Source organism: Urocampus carinirostris, chromosome 19 (genome assembly GCF_059441175.1).
Source record: "Urocampus carinirostris isolate Australia breed hairy pipefish chromosome 19, RoL_Ucar_1.0, whole genome shotgun sequence".
Lineage (NCBI taxonomy): Eukaryota > Metazoa > Chordata > Actinopteri > Syngnathiformes > Syngnathidae > Urocampus > Urocampus carinirostris.
This window is the reverse complement of record NC_142367.1, coordinates 12,713,428-12,736,681: the sequence shown is the minus strand read 5'-3', so window position 1 is coordinate 12,736,681 and position 23,254 is coordinate 12,713,428. Positions and strand designations below refer to the sequence as shown.

Genomic DNA, 23,254 nt, shown 5'->3' with positions numbered 1-23,254 from the left:
AAAAACGATACTTTTTGCCCATCCTTTTGCAAAAAAAAAACAAAGACAAAATGGGGAAAAGGAAATGAAATAAAGTGAAAAAGAAAGAGGGGCAAAGGAATTAAGGTAAAAAGAAAGAAAAAGAATCTGAGAAAAAATATATATGTTTTGTTTTTTTTGAGTTTCAGTAGCAGCAAGATGACAGGCAAACATGTCAGCTTCTTGTGGGCGAGCCTCATTTATGTGGAATGAAAATTTTCCAATTTTCTCCGCCAACGAGAATTTTAAAAATGATTTATATCATAGTCCACGTAATTTTGCTTATTATTCAAATTAAAGATTTTTTTAAACGAACACATTGTCCCTTTAAGAATTGTTAAAATACGATACGTTGCCATTTGAACAATTTATGACGTCTTGCTTTGGTTTTGTATCATATTTATTCTAATTTACCTTCTAAGATTGTTAACCTTATTTGACTATATTGATATATTAAAAAAACCTATTTAAATTCGATAATGAAATCTGCGAAACTGACATGGGATTTTAACCGCCTCCCCCTTTTTCTGATTGGCTGTCTTTCATTAAAAATCTAGTGCCGTTCCTCTGAAAGCGAGAGCTCTGATTGGTTGGCGTTGTTGTCAATCACATTCGCGATCCTTTATAAAGCTCTGCGCGCTGAGTTCGCGGACTCCCACGCGAGGTGAACCTGGCGTCTTTAACTTTTACCCGCGTAGAAAAAAAATGAAAACAAAAATGATTTTTACAGAATACCAAATGGTCGAGATGTTGTTCTGAATCATTATTTTAAGTTTAGAGGTCTTACATTTGTTTTATTGAGTTTAAGACGTTTTAGAAGGGGGGCCATGAAAGCAAGTGACGGACGAGGATTACCGGAGTGACGGAGGCGACCATGCCCCGCGTGGACTCACCCGGGACCGGGGAGGCTTATGGAAAATAGCCCGAAAAAGGCGCTCCTCCTCGGCATCATGCTCATCATCTGGATCTTCGCGCTTTACTCCTGCGTGGGTCCCTGCTCCACGGGAGTCCTCCTGGACCGGGACCGGGATGGAGGAGCTCCGGAACGCGCCGATCTCCTCTCCAGGCTCCGCTGGGAGGACGTGGACTATTACTCGGAGGAACCGTCCCGGGACGAACCGGAACCGGAGAACCGGCCGTCCCTGTCCAGTTTCTCCAACGGGGCCGGGAGCAAGAAGCTGCCGCAGGCGATCATCATCGGGGTGAAGAAGGGGGGCACCCGGGCACTGCTCGAGTTTTTGAGGGTGCACCCCGACATCAGGGCCGTGGGGGCCGAACCGCACTTTTTTGACCGAAACTACCACAACGGGCTCGAGTGGTACAGGTAAAACGACGCCCAGTTTTCTTCCATTTTAACTCCCAAATCATCCAATTGCGCCAGTTATAGTAATCACTTTATACGGTATCATTAATATTTGATTATTTAGGCCATTTAATTCGTCTCATTGTATGAATAATTAATACAAAAAGTACACAAATACATTAAAAAATAAACGTGCAGCGAGTACTGGTCTCTATCGGACGCTTCGTAACACTGCAGTTCTTGTGGTTTATTCTGTTAGTTTTTTTTTTAATTGTTGTTTTTTAAAAGTGTTTCGTGTGAATACTCAGGTTTGGCACAATATTCCCTTAAATCTATATGTAAAATACCGAAAAGTCATTCTCTGGTTTGAGGCCACAAACGTTTCAGTGGGGATGAAAAATATTAAATATATGAAAAAAATAATGTGAGTCTTAAATCGAGTATTATAAAAGTTTGTGTGACTGACAAAGTAAAATAAAACAAATGATAGAAGTAAAACAGGTTAGTAATTAATTGGGTATATATATAGTTTGAGGCAATTTCTAAAACATGCATCCGGAAAATATAATTAAGATTTTATGAAAGTGTTCTGTCTTTTTTTTCCTCCCCTTCCCTTAATAATTGTAGTTTTATTTTATTTACTTTACCTGAATTTCTTTTAAAATATGGACTTAATTTTGAGCTAAATTGTTTTCTCATTTTTGTGTAAAGTTCATTTCAAAATAAGTCAAAAATAAATACTCATATTTCATGTGTTTAAGTGATCTTGGTCGTTTTATATATATGTGTGTGCTGTTGTAGTTTAGCTTGCAACTACTAATAGCATAAAAACAATTTATTTTATTTTATTTTCTCATTTTAACGATGCATAGTGGGAATTTAACTGGCAGCTAGGGCTTGTCACAATATTCCCTAAAAATACATATGTAAAATACCCAAAAGTAATACTTGGGTCTGAGGCCACAAATATCTCCGCGAGGCTGAAAAGGGGAAAGAAAGATTAAAAAAAAAAAAAAAAAAAGGTTGGTTATCTTTACCTGCTCATACTGTGTCCCGAAACTATTTCAAAAAAATGAACTGAAAATGTAATTAAGATTCGATCATTTTCTCTGATTGGCTTTACATGTATTTCTACAGTATAAAATGTAGTTTTATTTATATTTCTTTCAACTTAATTCCTCTAAAATAAGGACTTAAGTTGAAAGTTCTCATTTTTTTGTGAGTTTGATCTCGAATCAAGACAAGAAATACTCATATTTTATGTGTTTAATCTTAAAAGGTAGTTTGATATATATGTGTGGTTTATTGTCGTTTAGTTTGAAACTACAAACAGAAAAAAAACAGATTGATTTATTTTATTTATGTATTTATTTTCATAATGTATGATGGGAATTTAACAAGCGGCTAGGGTTGGTCACAATATTTCCTAAAACATATGTAAAAGAACAAAAAGAAACACACGTTTTGAGGCAAGTGGGGTTGAAAAAAGGGAAAAATAAAGAAATCAATGATGTGAGTCATACAGGGAGTATTCAAATTGTTTTTCATGTTTTTTTTTTGTTAGAATCCGAACAGTTTTTTTATGCAATAATTATGCGATTTTTCTGAATATTATCCGATATAAGTAATAATTGCCTCTTTATTTTGTTTTCCTTACACAAAATTCATCTCAAATATTGACTTAAGTCTGAACAACATTGATTTTATTTTCAAAATTTGTATAAGTGCGTTTAAGTAGTTTGATATATGCAAAGTTTAATGTATATGCTTTTTCTGGTTTGGGACAATAATCCCTAAAAATATATGTAAAATACCAAATTCTGATTTTTTTTTTGTCTGAGTGGGGCTGAAAATAGCGAAAAAAAATAAAAATAATAAATCATGTGGGTGATAAATCAACCATTTAAGACATTTTTTTATTAGAAACCACACTTTCTAAAGCACGTGCTGAAATGCTAACTTTAATAAACGATTTCTTGGAATTTTTCGGATTTACTGTTTACTGGATACTGAGTGAAGTCTTATTTTTTACCCATAATCCTTCTCAAATATTGACTAAAGTCTAAACAATTTTTATTTTTTTAAATTTGATGTCTTTTATTTTCAAAATAAACCCCAAAATATTCATATTATATCGTCCTACATGTTCAAATAATCCTTAAATGGTAGTTTTATATGTTTATATGTATGTGTGTATGTATGTTATTGTAGATAAATATTTGTCATAATTAATCACTTTCAGCACAAATAATCACTTTCAATTTGACCGTATCAGCTTACTCTATGAAATAACTTAAATGTTTATTTTATTCAAAATAATTCTCTTTTTTTAATAACTGTATTCGAAGAATTCTCCTTTATCAACCTCTTTCATTTTATGAGTTAGATATTTGATTAAGTTTATTTTAATGTGTTTATTAGAACATATAAATATACTATTTGGTTTTAAAATCCTGAAACGGTCCAATTTAATCGCGGTTTATCAGTTAAACTTATTTCAGTTAATTTTCTTTTAATTTTTTTTAATTTTTGATTTCATAAAGGTCTGGCATTCGGGTTTTGTTCAGTTCAAACGAATTGTTATTCCAACCTATCCTACGTTGGCATACTTTCATGTTTTGTTAATTTAATTTATGTTCCACTGTATCCTGCGTTCACTTACTTTCATGTTCCGTTCAGTTAAAACTAGTTGGTATTCCAACATGTCCTGTGACGTCCTATCTTCATGTTTTGTTCACTCGTCGCTAGTTGGTCTGCCTTTCATGTTTAGTTCTGTAAGTACTACTTGATATTCCGACATTTCCTGCGTTGTCCTACTTTCATGTTTTTCCCCCCAATTCGATCGAGTTGATATTCCGACATATCCTGCGCTGTCCTACTTTCATGTTTTGTTAATCTAAAGCTAATTTTTGTTCCACTGTATCCTGCGTTCACCTACTTTCATGTTCCGGTCAGTTAAAACTAGTTGGTATTCCAACATGTCCTGTGACGTTCTATCTTCTTGTTTTGTTCACTCATCGCTAGTTGGTCTTCCTTTCATGTTTAGTTCAGTGAGTACTACTTGATATTCCGACATTTGCTGTGTTGTCCTACTTTCATGTTTCCCCCCCAGTTAGATCGAGTTGATCTTTCGACATATCCTGCGCTGTCCTACTTTCATGTTTTATTCGGTTAGAGCTGATTTATGTAGAAATGAATGAACTTAACAAAAGGCAACAACAAAATATTCGCACAGAGCAAAGAAACCGCTGATCAATACAATAATATTTTATATAAACATGTCCCCAAAAGGGAGTAGGCTGAAGTACATACCCAAAGTAAAATATTTTTAAAAAACTTTTGTAAAAAATTTCAAACTTATATTGCTAGTCATTCGTTTGGCATAGGATACCCGAGGAAAATCTTGATACCATATCCGGCATTCTCTTCATTTCATGTTTTGTTTAGTTAGAAATGCTTTGTATTCCAACGTATCTCGTGTCTTCTCCCTTTCAAGGTTGTTTTATTAGAGCAGGGGTCTCCAACCTTTTTCAAGCGTCGAGCTGCTTTTTGTGACTAATTAGCGCAAAGGGCACACAGTTTGATATGAATCTTTAAAAGCGCTACTTAGCTAGGTGGCTTGGAAAACGGCTCAAAGGTAGCTTGATAGTTAGCTAGGAAAGTAAACCGAAAAGCGTAAAGAGACAACTTAATAGCTAAATAGAAAGCTTAAAAAAAGCTGGAAAGCTAGCTAGAAAGGAAGGGAAACTTTTGCTTGATAACTAGCAAAAAAGATAAAACGTTAGCTAGATGGCATACAAAAAAATGTTAAAAACCAGCTAGCTAGTTTGCTAAATAGCTAAAACGTAGGAAGACGGCTAGCTAAAAAGGTAGTCAGATAGCTAGCCAAAATAAATCCTGCACATGTTTAGCTCATTTGCTTTATAAAACACATGAATTGGAATATGTTGTATTTCCTGTAAAATAAATCAATAAAAAGACTAATAAAAATTGTGTTTAATTCATGAATAATTCTCATTTTATTCTTTGGATTGCTTAGAAAAAATATACTCTAACAGGTTTTCTTGTCTATGAAGCCCATGAATTGGAGTTTATTTATTTGAATTTCTAAAATAGTTATGTTATTACTGGGTTACTGACTAAAAATAAGGTTAAATAGACTCGGTTAATGAAAATAAAATAATTTTACAAGAAAAACACAATGACCCAGCACTGTTGAAATCTTTTCAGGTCTGTGGGCACATCAACTGTCCTTAGGGGGCACTGCGTTGAAGGCCCCTGTTTTCAAAAGAATGGAGTCTCATGTTAAAAAAAAAATTATATGGATAACAAACAGCCCGCCATACAATTCCAAGTATCGGAGTACATCCTTACAGCGATCTGTAGGTGGCGCTCCACAACCCCCACCAAAGGGTCAAGCACAATAAGATCCTGATCTCCATTTTCTCATTGCTAGCATTAGCATGCTAGTGTTTGCGTTGTCTTCTCAAAGCACTCTGTTCTTATTTATTGTTAGTGGCTGGTTTGTGAAGACATGCTGTCAAGTCTTTGTCCTGGGATCCCCCAAAATCCCCCCCTCCTTGAAGTCTCCCCCTTCCATGCCATATCCGGGACAGTCCTGGATGGCTGCTTGCTCTTTTATTCGTCCTCGGCGGGGCGCGATGGACTTTCCTGGCAGGTGACCCCCGTCCCGTGTCTGTCTCCCGTGACCTTCCTTCCTTTATTAGCCCCCCCTCCTTAAAAGTTGGGGCCACCTGCTCCTTTTGTGAACTTTTCCCCTAAACGCATCCTCCTGTGGCGCCCTTGGGCCCACATCCAGTTCTTCATCATCGTCGGTGCGGAACCTTCAGGACACTCTATGGATTTCTTATTTGGGGGGTCACGCTGACGTCTCTTGACCACTGCTTACCGAAATAGACAAAAGCCTAAAAATTAAATATAAATACATTTAAAAACATCGAAACAATCCATAAAATTTCAAAAAGTCTTTCTAGATTGAAAAATGTTGCTAGCAAGTTAAGTCAGGTTTATTTGTGACGCCCTTAATCACAAGGAGTCTCAAAGGGCTGCACAGACCACAGACTATTATTGCACCATCCCCTGATCTGAAACCTACATGATGGCAAGGGAAAACTCAAAAACTCTATATGAGGAAAATGAAGAAACCTTGAAGGGACCGCACATAAGGTCAGGATGACCAGCAAACCTATTTGATTACTTAAAAATCTTTTGAGTGAATGAATAGATGAATAACAATTAATTTCAGTTAATTGGTAACAAAATATAAAAACGAAACACACGATAATTCTTATAACTGTTTCAATTTTTAGAAATTAAATATAATGTTAACATTTTCTGCAAAGTGAAATATTTATGGAATGGCTTGAATCCCTTAACCACTATGAACGTAGGGGCACCATTTCCTGTGGTGTGTCTTGGGCAAGTACAGCCTGGTGACGCCCATCCTTCTCCAGGCCAAATTCTAATTCTAAATTTAAATCTAATATCTAATATATGTAAATTTAAAAAAAGGAAAAATGTCATACCTCACTCGATCGATAGCTAAATAAGAATACAAAATTAAAACTTCAGTTTTCATTTGAACTTTTCCAACATATTGGCTTTAAACATAGATTTTAATAAATTTGGATATCCAGCCATCCATTATCTGCACCAATTATCCTCAGAAGGGTCGCGAAGGTGCTGGAGCAGTGGGCAGGGGACACCCCTAACTGGTTGCCAGCAGGTTGCAGGGCACACAGAGACAGACAACTCACTCACTCATACCTAGGGACAATTTGGACCGGCCAATTAACCTAACATGCATGTTTTTAGAATGTGGGAGGACACCCACGCAAGCATGGAGAGAACATGCAAACTCCACACAGAAGGTTCGATTTCATGCCCATCTTATTTGTATAAAAATTGTTGGAAATATTAGTTTATTCATTGAAAATGTTCCTGGCTGATTTTAAAAGGCAGACTTGGAGTAAAAAATGCATTTTTCCAACTGAGGCTCATTTTTAAAGCAGATGCTCATATTTGTTTGGCTTATTGTCCTTTTTTTCCCCCCTGCTGTTTGTCATTTTTTCCCCACCTAATTTTCTTTTTTTTTCTTAACCAATAACATTTTTTCCAGTTGAATCACTTTTTTTCCCCTAAGTTGATTTTCAATTTTTTTTAAATGGATGCTCATTTTTTTCCAGCAGATGCTCATTTCAATTAATTCTCATTATATCTATCAGGATCTCTTTTTTTTCTAACAGATTCTTCATTTTTTCCCCCAGCTTAATATCACTTTTTTTTAAAGCAGATGCTCATTTTTTTTTCCCGGCTGATTCTTTTTTTAAATTTTGTTCAAGATTTTTTTTACAGTTCATTTGCTTTTTTTCAGGTTGACTTTTAATTTTTTAAAGCGGACGCTCACTTTTTCCAGCAGATGCTCACTAAATTCCAGCTGTTTTTTTTCCCATCTAATTCTCATTATATCCAGTTCGTTCTCTATTTTCTCTCAAACAGATTCTCCATTTCTTTTCCTCCCAGCTTAATTTCAATTTTTTAAAGCGGATGCCCATCTCTTTCCCCTCTTTTTTTTTATTGTGATTCAAGTTTTTTCAGTTGATTCTTTCCCAGCGGAATTTTAATATTTTTGAAGCGGGTGCTCACTTTTTCCAGCAGATGCTCATTAAATTCCAGCTGATTTTAATCTTTTTCCAAATAATTCTTATTGTATCAAGCTTGTTTTCTTTCTTTTTCTAAGAGAATCTCATTTTTTTTTCTCCCCAGCTGAATCATTTTTTCCCAAGCTGGATATATATATATATATATATATATATATATATATATATATAATTTTATTTTTTTCAAAGCGTATGCTCATTTTTTTTTTCGAGTTTTTTCTTTTATAATTTTGATTCATGTTTTTTCAGAGCAGTTTATTTTTTTTCAGCTGAATCTCTCTTCCCCCACTGACTTTCAATTTCTTAAGGCAAATTATCATATTTTTACCAGCGAATTATCATCATTTTCAATGGATTCCATTTTTTTCCAAATTAATTCTCTCCTCTTCCCCCCTCTTTTTCATTTTTTTAAGTGGATTCCCATTTTTTCCAGCAGATTCTCATTTTTTACAAACTGATTTCATTCTGACTAATTCTCATTATGTCCAGCAGGTTCTCTTTCACCCCACAAATTTTCATTCTTTCAAGCATACTTGTTTTTTCCATCAGATGGTTATTTTTCTCAAATTATGGTCTGGCACCAGCGCACGTACCAGCCCGGCAACACACTCGGCAATTTCGTTAGCCAGCCAGTACAGAAAACTGCCACTTACTGGGCAAAAAAATACCGTCTCGGCAGCAGATGGCCCCAATGTACCGGATTTACTGTATGTAAAACAAGTTTAATGTATATTTTAGATGTTGTGCATGGGCTGGACCACAAAATGGCTGACAGCGGGGCCACAAATGTCACCCAGGCCACAGTTTGGAGAGATTTCTTTTATCTTGAGTTTGCCCCGCCCCCAAGTGAGTCAACAGTGCGTCCCCAGTCATTGACAGTCCTCCAGTGTGTGTGTCACGCTTGACCTTTCCGAGGTTGGGGTGCAGGGCCCCGATGACCACGACTGCACCCCCTTCCCCCCTATGTCAGAATGTACCCCCCTCCTGATGCCTAAACTGACATTACAAGTGGTTAATTGTAAAAGCAAAGGAACCCCCACCCTGCACCCCAAGTCCACACCGATCGTAACAATATGGCCGCCTCTTAAGCAGTAGAACAGAATGCACAAACGCGGGCTGTGTGTCGCTAACGAATTAGTCTCGTTTTTAACGGGGTGCTAATTCAGACGCCGGTGTGCCCCCGGTGGTTGAAGCATTCACTACCACTAAATAAACAAACGTTAATAAGCTGAATTGACACTTTTCCCCGAGGGGGCGCTAATACTAATAACGTGCTACAAACGTGTTAGCGTATCGGCTAACAGAGTAGCCAAGGTTGTTATGAACACGACAATGAGATATACTAAAATTGGCCTTCAGATTGATTTCCTAACTTTAACATTTGTTGAAAGTTTTCATAAGAACCTATTTTTTCACGCAGTTTTACTGCCCCTTTACCTCCTTTTGTGCTATTAGATATTGGAATTTTACACTTGACTCATTTTAAATGTATTTTTATTGAACTATTGAACTATATTGTTGCCATTTTGGGAATAAAAATGAGAAAAATACAGAACACAAGTCAAATGGGCTAATGCTAGCTATGTCTAGCTATTTTTTATTTTTTTTAATCAAATAAAGTAATTTAAAAAAATACAAGTAATACTCAAAATAAACCAATTACCTTCCCATTATGATTATTATTTTTCATTTATTACTGTATTTTTTTATGTATTTTTGTTTCACCCTTTACCACCAAAAAACTTTCAAGAAAAAAAATAAGAATTTGTTAGAGGCTTGGAATAAAATTGAGTTCAAGTGCAAGCTAGCTAGCTTGTTATTGTTGAATTTGTTAGCATAATGGAATTAATGCTTGTTCTTATAAAAGAAGGAAAAAAAACATTAATTAAACGTTGCTGAATTCTGTAATTCAGGCTTGCAATCCTTTACCAACATTTTTTTTGTAACATCTTCTGCTAGCTGCTAAAGCTAGCCGCTTGCACCAGTTCTGACCAACTCCAGCTATTGGCTCTGTTCAGCCACTACGGGTGTATCCAGTCTGCCCGTTTTTTGTGGTTGTGATTCGCAGGGATTAGCAAAAGTTTAAATGTTTTGTCGCTAGCTGAAATTCCTCCTTGTCAGCGCAAGTCAATCTAGAAGTAGGTTTTTAAATTTTGCTAAGAGGTTTCCTTCTCTAGTCACCCATGTTAGCCACTCGGATGCAGGCAGTGGCTTGCCACTTGCCGGTATTGATATTGTTAGATGCTCTGTCCTTGAGTGTCCTTAACATTCCTCAACCGGTCTCGCATTTTAGTAGCATCTCGAGCTAGCCATTAGTGTAAGCCGTTTCCTTTAGCTCTGACCAACTCCAGCTATTAGCTCTGTTCAGCCACTCCGGGTGTATCCAGTCTGCTCATTTTTCGTTGTTGTGGTTCGCAGAGATCAACAAGTTTTAATGTTTTGTCGCCAGCTGAAATCCATTCTTGTCAGTAAATCTAGAAGTAGGTTTTAAAATTTTACCAAGAGGTTTCCTTCTCTAGCCACCCTTGTTAGCCAATCAAATGCAGGCTATGGCTTGCTACTTTCCGGTGTTGTTATTGTTAGCTGCTCCGTATTAAGATTACTTCCTCAACTGGTTTTGCATTTAATTGGCTTCTCCTGCTAGCCAATCGTGTTAGCCGTTTCCTTTAGTTCTGACCAACTCCAGCTATTTGCCATTTTCAGCTGCTTCGAGTGTATTCAGTTTGATGTTTTTTTTAATTGTCGCTCCCTGAGATTCCAATCTGTGTCTTCTGATAATGTACACACTTCAGCACCATTCTACAACAACCTCTTGTGGTGAAGTTTTACACACTGTCTCTTTAAGTTCTTGAGAAACTAATAGTGACCTATTCCTGTATACAACTTGTTCCGTTTTTTTTTTTGTTTGAGAGCGTTTGAAGTCCTGTTTTTTCAGTGTATTGATACAAACGCTGTTCACGAGTAATCGACCTCGAGTGGTGAATTGTTTATACACTGTCACTTTAAGAACTTAAGAACCTAATAATGAATTTTTTGCTCGATAGCCTTCGGATTTAAATGAAATTCACGAGAAATCGAACTGTAGTTAAGTTCTTTCAAATCTAATACCTCTATTTATGAAACTAATTCGTTGTGGGAGTATCTTTGTAACCTGAAACATGTGTAAGTAGAGACACGTTTTAAATGTAAATGCGCTAATCTGTTCCAACACTTGCAAAAGTATTATCATTTTTTTAATATATATCATGAAAGAGCATCAGAACATGAATCAAATACATAAAAAAATTAGATTACCGCACTAAAAATATAAAACGAGAGGAACTTAATGAAAAAACAAAACAAAGAATAAAGGAAATAAAAAAATATTAGTATACATTTTAACTGGCCTATTTGTTTACTGTTCCTCAGCAGTGTTTTTTACCTGGCGTTTCTTGAAAAACTGATCCAATGACGTCTGCTTTTGCCAACTTTTGATAATCCGTCTGTAATGCGAGAGGGACACGTCATAATCAGCTAGCCTGACCTGTCAACCATTTTTTGAGACTTCATTGAATTTTGCCAAAATGTCATTAATTTGGACTGATCGAACGATGGCTGCGTATTGCTCCTTGTCGTTTCTGAACTCCTGCTGCACGGCGGGGTGTGTATTATCATACCTTTCCATTATCCTTTACTTTGTTTCGATGGCCAGAAAAAGTCTCTTCATCTTCTTTTCTCCTTGTCCACTTTTCTGCTCGTCCATCGTGAATGATAGCTCTTTGTATCGGTACCATATAGTAGACTTTTTACAGAGCGGGAAGGGGATGTGAAGAGCATGCTGGGATTCATGCATAGGCAGCAGGTTGCCTGGAGAAGTCTGGGAGTTTAGAATAGCAACGTGTACTGTACTGTATTTTGGACTTCGTATCCTTAGTAACTAGAGGCAATATTTCCCCTTTCAGGTACTTTGTAATCTAAAACTTTTGCAAGTCGAGTACAGTGGTACCGTCATGCATAACTTGATGTCAAGTTTTTTTTCCGGTGCCATGAATCGAATTTAGTTCACAAAAAGTCGGCCCCTAGTGGTGAATCTTTGCACCCTGTCCTTTATAACTCTTTAAAAATAGTTACCCATTCCTATATATAACTTCTGGTTTTTGGTTTTTATACGTTCCGGTTCAAACACAGTTCACAAAGAATAGTGGTGAAGTTTCACACACTGTCTCTTTAAGTTCTTTAAATTCCTGTGTATAAATATGTGTTTTTTAATTTGATAGCATTAGAAGTCCTGTTTTTTTGGTGTTTCGATTCAAATGTATTTCATAAGGAATCAACTTCTAGTGGTGAAGTTTTACACACTGTCCCTTTAAGTTTTTGAGAAAGTAAATGTCACCCGTTCCTGTATATAACTCTGTTTTTTCATTTGATAGCGCTACAGTTCAAAAACAGTTTGTGGGAATCAACCTCTAGTGGTGAATTCCTACACATTGTCCCTTTAAGTTCTTGAGAAATTTATAGTTACTCATTCTTGTTTATAACTAGTTTTGGTTTTTCGTTTGATAGCGTTCAGTTCGAGGGGAATCTAGGGGAATCAACCACTAGTGGTGAAGTTTAACACACTGTCTCTTTAAGTTCTTTAAATTCCTGTATATAAATGTGTTTTTTTCAATTGGTAGCTTTAGATTTCCTGTTTTTCTAGTGTTCCAATTCTAATGTAGTTCACAAGGAATCGACCTTTAGTGGTGAAGATTTACACACTGTCCCTTTAAGTTTTTGAAAAACTGAGTTACCCATTCCTGTAGAGAAATAGTTCTGTTTTTTTTTTTTTGTTTGATAGCGTTCCGGTTCGAGGGGAATCAAGGGGAATCGACCACTAGTCATGAAGTTTTACACAATGTCTCTTTAAGTTCTTTAAATTCCTGTATATAAATATGTGTTTTTTAATTTGATAGCATTAGAAGTCCTGTTTTTCCTTTGTTCCGTTTCACATGCAGTTCACAAGGAATAACCTTTAGTGGTGAAGTTTTACACACTGTCCCTTTATGTTCTTGAAAAACTGATAGTTACCCATTCCTGTAGAGAAATAGTTCTGTTTTTTCGTTGGATAGCATTCTGGTTCGAGGGGAATCGACCACTAGTGATGAAGTTTTACACACCGTCTCTTTAAGTGACTTAAATTCCTGTATATCAATACGTGTTTTTTCATTTGATAGCATTAGAAATCCTGTTTTTCCTTTGTTCCTCATCACATGTAGTTCACAAGGAATCAACCTTTAGTGGTGAAGTTTTACACACTGTCCGTTTAAGTTTTTGAAACACTGATAGTTACCCATTCCTGTATAAAACTTGTTCCGGTTTTTCGTTTGATCGCATTCTGGCTCGAGGGAAACAACCACTAGTTGCGGTTTTATTTAACACACTGTCACTTTAGCTTTTTCAAAAACTACCAGTGACCAGGGTTGGGTAGGGTTACTTTAACTTGATTACTTTCAATTACTTTTGGATTACTCCAATACCAAAATGCTAATAAAAGACAAAAAAAACTAAATAGGAATAAAATGATGACTCACAACACGTGGTAACCTTTCTCTCCTGGTTTTGATCTCTTTGCTCTCCGGCAAAACTAACATAAAATGCGACAGAAACAAAATGAAAATAAATCCAAACAGCTTGCTGACATCATTTTTGCCGTTCCAGGTGTTCCATTACTCCCCAAGCCTGCACAAAACTTAGTCATTTTATTCATAGTTTCGTTTGTCTTTTATTAGCATATTTGGTATTGGAGTAATCCAAAAGTAATTGAAAGTAATCCAGTTAAATTAACCCTACCTAACCCTGGCAGTGACCCGTTCTTATATCGCGGTTTTTGTGAACTTCGGTAGTCCTGATTCCGATTCCAACGCAGTTCATGAAGTAATCGTCACCCGCGTGGCGTCTCCCTGCGTGGAATTTACGATCGCCGGCGATTAAACTCCCTGTCGGCGCAGACGTTTATTTCACGAGGTTCTGGCTTGTGTTTGCACTCAAGTGCCACTTATGAAAATATACGGCAGAAGCTTCCACCGATTCGACGATAATTTCTCGGTATAAACCTCAGCGTGTTGAAAGTGAGCCACCGAGTGGCCTTTGTGATCTTTCAAGCGAGGAAAAAACCCGTCTTTGTGACTCCCACTTGACGTCCATGTGAAGTATCTGGATAAGGATGAGAGGCTCTCCAGAAGAAAGGCGTCCTTTCAAGCGCTCGTTTCCTCCTTCCCCCTCTGCGAGATGTCACTTTTCCGTCGGAGCGAGCGGGGTGAATGGCGGGCGGCGCTCGAGTGGCTTTAGGATCCCGCTCGAGTGGACCCGAGGACGGGTTCTCCTGGAGGGTCTGTTCATTTAGAACCTTCGTGGGGCCCTCAGCTAAATTAGATTTGGGGTCCCTTATTACTCGTGTTGGAATTGAAATATCAAAATATACCGATTACCAAACTGTTCGAATTACAGTGGAACCTCGGTTCTCGACCATAATCCGTTCCAGAACCCTGTTCGAAAACCGATTTGTCCGATCACCGAAATCATTTTTCCCATTAAAAATAATGTAAATCGTTTTAATCCGTTCCAACACCCTGAATGTTTACCTTGAATGCTTGACGTAAACATAAAGCTAACCCAGGCTAATCGTACGTTCGCGTTATCGTAATCTTCCGTACAAAATATTACGCTAACATGAACGTGTTAAAAAAAAAAAGGATAAATAAAATAATTATGAATAGGATTTCTTACCTTTGTGGTGGTCAGCAGAAGGCGCAGGCAAGATCAGACACTCGCACACTTCCGTCATATTTTGCTATTATTTCTTTCTTAAATGCAATAGTTGTACGTACTACTTTTCTTTTTTCACCTGTAGCAACTTTGCTGCTTGCACTGACTTTCTTCGGAGGCATAATTAGGGGCTAAAACTCTCCGTTCACCGATATTAAAAGCGAAAGCGAAAAGAAGCGCGCGCCCACGCGATAACAATAAGTCAAGAAAAGAGCAATCTACACCCGTACGCCGCTCAGCATCGCACCCTAGCGTACCCACTCACGCATTACCGGCGTTCGAACTCCGATTTTTTGACCGAACAGCGAAGCAAGAATTTCTCGAAATTTTTGGTCGGACTCCGATTTGTTCGAACTGAGAGGCGTTCGAAAACCGAGGTTCCACTGTAGTTATCTGACTCCATTAACCAAACACAACCTACATTCACCCAAAAATGTATGCGCGCTCGTTTCTTGAGGGAAAAGATGAACAGGAAGCTGACATTTCCACACGGGGGCAGATTTATTTTCCCTAAAAATGTAACTAAGTGTACTCCATCGAAAACTTAGTGACGTTGGAGTCTCTGGGAAGCCTTTTCCTCAAGTCCTTTAGCTTTCTCTTCTTGGCCCACGTCTCCCCGCAAGATGGCGTCTAGGCTCCTCCCATGGGCGTGCCAAGGAATTGTTTTGCGCCCACCGTTCTCACAACACAGCGCCTTGTTCTCAAAACAACGCCTGCCGTCCTCTGTCAGAGTCCTGTTATCAACAGAACGAGACAAAATACTCTGCATTTGGAACAGCCTGACCTGTCATTGAATTAAAGCTTACTCAGTGAAAATCTTCATTGCATTATGAGTCAATCGTATAAAATCCTTTATAGTCAAATGTATGAAATCCTTCACTTGATAATTTACATACCGACTAGAACTCATTCCATATTCTAATACAGGGATGGGCAACGATTTGGAATCGGGGGTCACCACATTGAGTCCAAAATTTTGAGGTAACTGTAAGGAAATTTGAAAGTGTAAACAAGAGAGTCACGTTGTTGCTAATAATATCTATTAGAAATTACACAGGACACAAAACTTTGAAAGCTAGCTACCAGCCGCTAACAAAAGCGACTAAAACGGTTGCGTCAGCCAGGCTAGCTGTAATAGCATTAGCGGGGCTTTAATGTCGGCAACAGGTGCTATATATGTTTACAGTTCACTGTTCCCTTAACCACCAGGGTTGTCGGGGGAACCACTTCCTGTGGTGTGTCTTGGGCACACTCCTTTCAGCCGTTTTTTTTTTAAAGGGCAAGATATGGTCAACTTCAAAATGTATAAGGGCCGACTCTTCAGCCTGGCGCTTTTTGACCAGTCTTTAATAAATTCAACCTCCGTAAAAAGGTTTGCAGTGCTGTACGATCAGTGTTGTGATCTCGTAGCTCGCCGTTGTAGCATTTTCACTTGACGTGAAAAAACGCGGCTGTGCCGTGAAAACAGCTTCCAGTTGCTTTACCTTTTCTCAGCGTTCGTTTCCAGATAGCTTTTTGTAATCTGCATGTTTCGTCTGGCAGTGCTTCCTGATGTTATATTCTTTGAACTCAGCCACAGAGTCTTGGGAAATTAGGCAGATGCAGTTGTTTGGGATTTGAGTGAAAACACTCGAATTTCCACTTGTCCTGGAAGCGGTGGCCCTCATAATCAACTTTCCTTTTTTTTTTTACATTCACGATTGTGATGTCTGAAATGTGGTGGGGTAAAATTCTCACAGAAAGCCAAGGAAAACGTGGCCAAGGGCTACTGCCATCATCTGGTGAAATGGTGAATGTATTTGTACAATTATTTTTTATACTACAATCAAAATAACTGGGGAGCCATATACTATTCATTTGACGACAGAGGCCTTCGATCATGGGCAGTAACTGGCCCCCGGGGCGGGATTTGGACATGTCTGGAGTACGGGTTTGCTTCTCTACATGAAATGGACAATACTGATTTCCATGGTTACCGGTAGCAGGAGAACGCTCCTGATCTGACTCCGATACAGCACCTTCATCATCTGGTTGCTGTTGATTTTCTGTGCAACGCGCCATCCCGCTCTTCAGTTAAATGGTCTCATTGCCATGGCACTGTTTTGTCCACGTGCATGTTCCTTTCATGTTTGGTCCCGTCAGAACTAGTTTGTGTTCCAACATATCCTTTGTGGTTTTCCATCCATGTTTTGTTCATTTAGAACTGTTAAATGATCCAACACGAAATACCATAGTCTCGTTATCAGGGCACCTTGTTGTTGTTCTGTTCACATGTGTGAATGTTTTTTGTGTTGTCTCCCTTTCACCTTTTCATTTTGAGTTAATTGATATAACAACATATCAAGTGTATTCTTCCTTTAATGTTCTGTCCAGTTAGAGCTGGTGAGTGTTCTAAGGTGTCATTCATGGTCTTTTATTCGTATTTCTTCCAGTTAGAGCTCCTTGGTGTTCCAGTCTGTTAGTCGCCTTGTTGAATTCTGAGGATCCTAGGAAACTTTAATGTTTTGTTTCTGTACCTTTATCTCTTACTGATTCTTTGTTTGCAAATTTTCTGGACAAAATAGTCAATACTTTATGTCGAAAGATTGCTATTGCTAGATATCCACTGCAAGCCTTCCAAAAGGTGAGTTGTGTAGTTGGAGGTGTGCTTTAAAAAGTTAGATATTAAATAATATATTTATTAAGTTGGTGTTAATGATGGCCAAATGAGTTCAAAGAGCCTTCATATGTGTTCTCCTACTGCACCTATGTGCTTTATCTTCAGCCACGGAGGGCAATAAACTGAAGGAGTGGGGGCGTGTTTTCATGCTTTTTTTTAATTCTAGGATGAAAATGGTGAAAGTAAGAAAAGGACAGTTTCAAATATAGTCCAAACCCAAACCCCCCCAAAAAATGAAAAAGTAAGAGTTTTTCTGAGTACATTCAAGTATTTCACAACAAAAGGAGCTTGACATAGGCTGCCATTATGATTTCAGTTATTTGATGCTACTGAACATCTAAAGTGTATGTTTAAATTTGATTGTGGTATCATCAAATAAAACAACAAAGTATCACCCCTCTTTTCCAGGCTAGGCAAAGCTGCCCGAAAATTTGCCCGCATTCAAATCCAACATTTGACATTCAAATGCAACCAAAGCCGAGCGCAGAGCTTTTGTATCAAACAGAAAACCCGTCCAGGCTTTTATCGTCCAATCAAACCTCACGGGGAGGAAGACGGACACATAATACAAAAATAACCCACTTCCTCTGTGTTCATCTCAGCTGGGACCCGGTGGGTGGTAACAGAGGCGGGGCTACTTGTTTTGATGGCGTCATGTGACAAGGACCTCAGTTTGGAGTCTTATCTCCGCTTATACGTCTGCAAAGGTTTTTTTTTTTTTTTCAGTTTTCCGCACGTTCCGCTTGATGCGAGCCCATTCAATGGTTTTCGGGCCCTAGATAAGCGGCTCTTGTGGGCTTTTTTTTCACAAAGGGCCGGTTTTGAAAAGAAACACAAGCGCTAGCTGACAAGGTCTTTTTAGAGCATCAGCTCATAAATCACAAGGGAGGAGAATGGCTATTGTTTGGCCTGAGAGCCGAACTCCGCCCGCTCTCTTTTCGGCACTTTTCTGGCAACACCGAAAAGTCAAAGGTGAAGATTTTTTCTTTTTTATTAGCGGAGGGCCTCTACTTGAGGAATTTAGCACTTTTTTAAAACTGTTTCTTGTTAAACGCTCCTGGAATCGCGAAAGCTTTGACTGATTGGTGCTGCTCGGATTAGCATAATTGCTAACCCTCGAATGTCCGCGCAATGGAGTTGGAATAATTTATTTTCAATTGTTATATCAAATTTTCAAAAAGTATTTAAAATACATAAAACTACTCAAATTCCACAACCTGCCACCTTATTCTTAATCCATCATTTAGATCCTGATCGATTTCAAATCATATAATTGGTTAATTTAACTCAATTTCATTGATTGAAAATCTACACAATTTATCGAGCCTCATTTTACATTATATAGCAACCATGGCGGTGTAGGGCAGTACTGATTCAGAACACAAGCATAAACATGATTTTTTCATTAACGACGCATAGGTTTAGAAATCTCTTTTCCACTGTTTCCTTCTCTAGCCACTCATAGTAGCTTCCATTGCGTGTCTTCTTCAAATACACACACTTGAGCTCAATTTGAAAGTACAAAAACCTCTTCTGGTGAATTATTACGCACTGTCAATTGTAAAATGAGTGTATTGGCTAACGGCAGATTGAAATTCCAACTGAGTTTGAAACTTCCATTTGCAGGATTTGTCAGGCCTTTGAAATATTTTATTGCTTTAATCTTGTCCTTATTGTTAATAATCCCCAATCATCAATTGGTAATGTCCATATTACTTAGCAAGGGTGTGCCTCCTTCATATTTCTTGAGAATCCCAAACTTCGTTTCAATGGTTATCATGTTTTTGCTTTTCTCTTTAGCGTCACTGCAAGCCTTGGGCGGCATATCTTATAAATAAAGTAAAAAAACATAAAGCATATTCCTTAATGGGGGAAACATTGCATGTTCCTTCTTTGTATTACTTTATAGTTGAAAGCCTTGGTTTTGTGATTGTTTTTGCTTCTCCCTTTAGCATCCCTGCAAGTCTTGAGACCCATAGCCAATAAATACATGACAAAATCTACAGTATTTTATTGTAGTGACTCACAAAACATTCTTAACTGAATGAAGAGAAAGGCATCGTGGGAGGGAATTCAGCCAATAGTATATTGGCATTTTGATGATGCCATAACACAAACGTCGACCAATCGCAAAAGGGCATCTTAGAGATGTAATTCGATGTTGTATAGTGGCGAAAATGCTGTAATAAGGGCTAAAAATCATCTTATCCCATGCCATCAAGGGAAAATATCGTAAGGAAGGGACGCTTTATTCTGGGGGTCAACTGTAATTGCTTTTTTAATCACCGGACAATGGGACCCTGAAAGCATGTCGTAACTCTTATGCTTTTCCTTGACAGGGATCTGATGCCCAAGACTCTGGAAGGCCAGATCACCATGGAGAAGACTCCCAGCTACTTCGTGACCAAAGAGGCTCCGGCCCGGATCTCGGCCATGTCGCGGAACACCAAACTGATCGTGGTGGTTCGGGATCCGGTCACCCGGGCCATCTCGGACTACACTCAGACTTTGTCTAAAAAGCCGGACATCCCGTCCTTCGAGAGCCTGACCTTCAAGAACAGGACTACGGGCCTGATCGACACATCCTGGAGCGCTATCCAGATCGGGATCTACGCCAAGCACCTGGACAACTGGCTCCAGTACTTCCCCATGGAGCAGATCCTGTTCGTGAGCGGCGAGCGGCTCATCAGCGACCCGGCCGGAGAACTGGGCCGGGTCCAGGACTTCCTGGGACTCAAACGCATCATCACGGACAAACACTTCTACTTCAACCAGACCAAGGGCTTCCCGTGCCTGAAAAAGGCGGAGGGCAGCAGCAAGCCCCACTGCCTGGGCAAAACCAAAGGGCGCACCCACCCCGACATCCGACCCGAGGTGGTGCGCCGCCTCCGAGACTTCTACCGGCCCTTCAACATGAAGTTCTACCAGATGACGGCGCACAACTTTGGCTGGGATTGACAAAAGAAAAAAGACTGTATTTTTTACGTTTATTATTATTATTATTATTATTATTGTCCGATCCCTGGGAATTGAATGGAGAAATGTCTATATATATGTAAAATGTACAGAAATCTATTTTATAATAATTTATTTTTATTTCCAAGCAAATTAATTCACTAAGCTGCCTAACCATATTTTCTCATAGCATCCGGTTTTCACAATCTTTTGGGTTAGTTTTTTGATTTCCCTTTCTAGTCAACATTCCTGTGGTTTTTGGGCGAGTGATTCCGGCCCTCGAGGTCCTGTACTGGTTTCCAGTTGAAAACCAGAATCATTGACGAAGTGCTACTCGCGCTTCTAGGATTAGCGTTTTTGTCTGGCCATTAGCTTGTTGTGCAGTCCCGCTGACACTCAAACAGCTGTTACAGTCCGTACAAGTGCCATTTTGGATGCTAGATTGGGTACTAATGTCGGTAGCTACCATCATTACAATCACAAGTATTCTAACAAAATATGGTACTACTATAATTCACTGTAAACAAATAGTAATGATCATTAGCACTGGTTAAGCTAGGTCCCACTGGTACTTAAACAGTCTGTAAAACTGTAACATTAGCATCGGTAGAAACATTACCACAATGTTACTGGTATACTTTATTCTAGTTTGGTCTGTAATCCTGCTACCATCACTAGAATTGGCTATAAGCAAAAAGTATTCATCACTAGCACTGGTTACATTGGGTCCCACTGGTACTTCAGCAACTTCTACTGTGTATGGAAGTGTGACTAACAAAAACATAAACCAACAATACCTCTGCTATTTTCTATGCTAGTTTGGCTACTACTCCTACTACCATTGTTGTATTGTACCTAAATATAACAACATTGGTTATGTTAGGTCCCTCTGATACCAAAACAACTATTACCGTCCGGAAAAATGTGACATATTAGAATTGCTATAAATATCCCCAGCGATACCACTGCTATATCTGATGCTAGCTTGGCTACTAATGCTGCTACTATCATTGCTAAGTGTTTTACCTCAAGCTAGTACAATTTGCTATAAAAGTATTGATCATTAGCACTGTCTACGCTGAGTCCCACTGGTACTCAATTGTTACAGTCTGTAGTACTGTGACTAATAATAGCAATGCTAAAAACGTTACCAACAATACCACTATTATTTATGCAAATTCGGCTACTAATGGTGCTAGCATCATTGAAATGGCGAGTATTGTAATTCAGAGTATGACTTATTTGCTATAAAGGTTTGAGCCTTTGGTACTATTCTTACAATTTCTTGTATCCTGATACTATTACTAGTACCGCTATTTTTGCAAGTAATAGAATCGGAATCATTGGTAATAAATGCACTGCTATCGCTAGTAATCCTTAAGTTTCGTAGCTTTTAGTATCTGATTAATTTTATCGGTTAGCCTGTCGCTAATAAGCTAATTAATGTCCAACTTTTTCTTTTTAAATCCCTCTACCAATTGCTGAATGAGTTAAAATTGACTCGTATGTAGCACGACGGAGGCTAACATAGGCTAGTGTTTTAGCATCCATGTTTATTGCCTTATCAGCGAACTAAGAAAAATTCACGACCCACTTCAAAATAAATGACAAAAACCGCATTTACACGATTCTAACCTCGTTTTTTTTCTACTTGAATTGTCGATATGCAAGAAGGGACATTTCGTAAAAAATTTTTTGGGGGGGCTGTACATTTGCAGGTGTCACTCAGTCGGTTAAAAAAAAACTAAAACTGAAAAAAAAAGAACTCTCTAATGTTGTGCCTCTTAATAAATTCAATTCCACTCTCGTTTTTGTTTTGTTACAATAGTTCTGTTTTTTGGTTTCCACATCACATTTTTCTGGTTTTCTGGGTGCAATGTTAGCTAGCATTTACAGTCTTTACGTATTATTTCCAGTGTAGTTTCTTTTTAAAATTTGATTTAGTAAGGGGTATGGTCCAAAAGTGACCGCCGCAATCACGCGAAACGAGATTAAAAGCGACACCCGACTGGAGGTCGCCGTGTTTTTTCTACGTGGTTGAGTTTTATTCAACCTGTTTATTCGTCTTACAACGCAGAAAGACGATTCTATCGAAAGGGTGTGTGGGAGATTTTTACACATCAAATAAGACAACATTTGCAACAGTGGTTTGTAGACGACTAAATACTAAACATTCGTGATATTTCTTTGTATGAAGAAATAAATAAATATATATTTTACCAAAAATTCTTGTCTTGTGTTTCTTTTACTCTATAATGTGTTTATTATTTGTTATCGCATCATCCATTGCAGCCTAGTCATCCTGGAAGGGAGATTACGTCATGTGCGGTCCCTTCTCAAGGTTTCTTCATTTTCCTCTTGTATAAGTTTTTGAGTTTTTCCTTGCCCTCATGTGGGTTTTAGATCGGGAGACTGTGTCATAATAGTCTGTAGTTAGCTGCAATCTGTGGTCTGTTCAGCCCTTTGAGGCTCCTTGTGATTAAGGGCCAAACAAATAAACTTGACTTACTCCAACAACTATATAGTCAGGTTAAGTCATTTTTATTTGTATAGCCCTTAATCACAAAGAGTCTCAAAGTGCTTCACAGGTTATTACACCGACTATTTTTTCAGACTATTATTACACCATCCCCTGATCTGGAACCAACATGAGGGCAAGGAAAAACTCAAAAACCTCAACATGAGGAAAATGAAGAAACCTTGAGAAGGGACCACACATGTGGCATCCCCCTTTCAGGATGACCAGAGAGCAAAGGATATTGCAATTACAAATAATACAAAGATATTGTCCAAGAAAAGTATAGGTTATTCATATGCTATAGAGTAGAAGTGTGTTTTAAGTTTAGATTTAAACAT

At 38.1% G+C, this 23,254-nt stretch overlaps 1 protein-coding gene across 1 annotated transcript; it reads left to right on the top strand.

Annotated features, from left to right (window-relative positions):
* The first annotated feature begins 680 nt into the window (after window positions 1-680).
* Window positions 681-22,624, top strand: hs3st3b1b (heparan sulfate (glucosamine) 3-O-sulfotransferase 3B1b). The gene is made up of 2 exons (XM_088323136.1): window positions 681-1,342; window positions 19,783-22,624. The coding sequence occupies exons 1-2, from the start codon at window positions 930-932 to the stop codon at window positions 20,399-20,401; spliced, it is 1,032 nt and encodes a 343-aa protein (XP_088179262.1). The 5' UTR covers window positions 681-929; the 3' UTR covers window positions 20,402-22,624.
* The last annotated feature ends 630 nt before the right edge of the window (window positions 22,625-23,254 follow it).

Coding starts and splice junctions, on each gene's coding strand:
- hs3st3b1b (XM_088323136.1), top strand. CDS start 930: ATGGAAAATAGCCCGAAAAAGGCGCTCCTCCTCGGCATCATGCTCATC. Junction 1,343..19,782: donor AACGGGCTCGAGTGGTACAG/GTAAAACGACGC, acceptor TTTCCTTGACAG/GGATCTGATGCCCAAGACTC.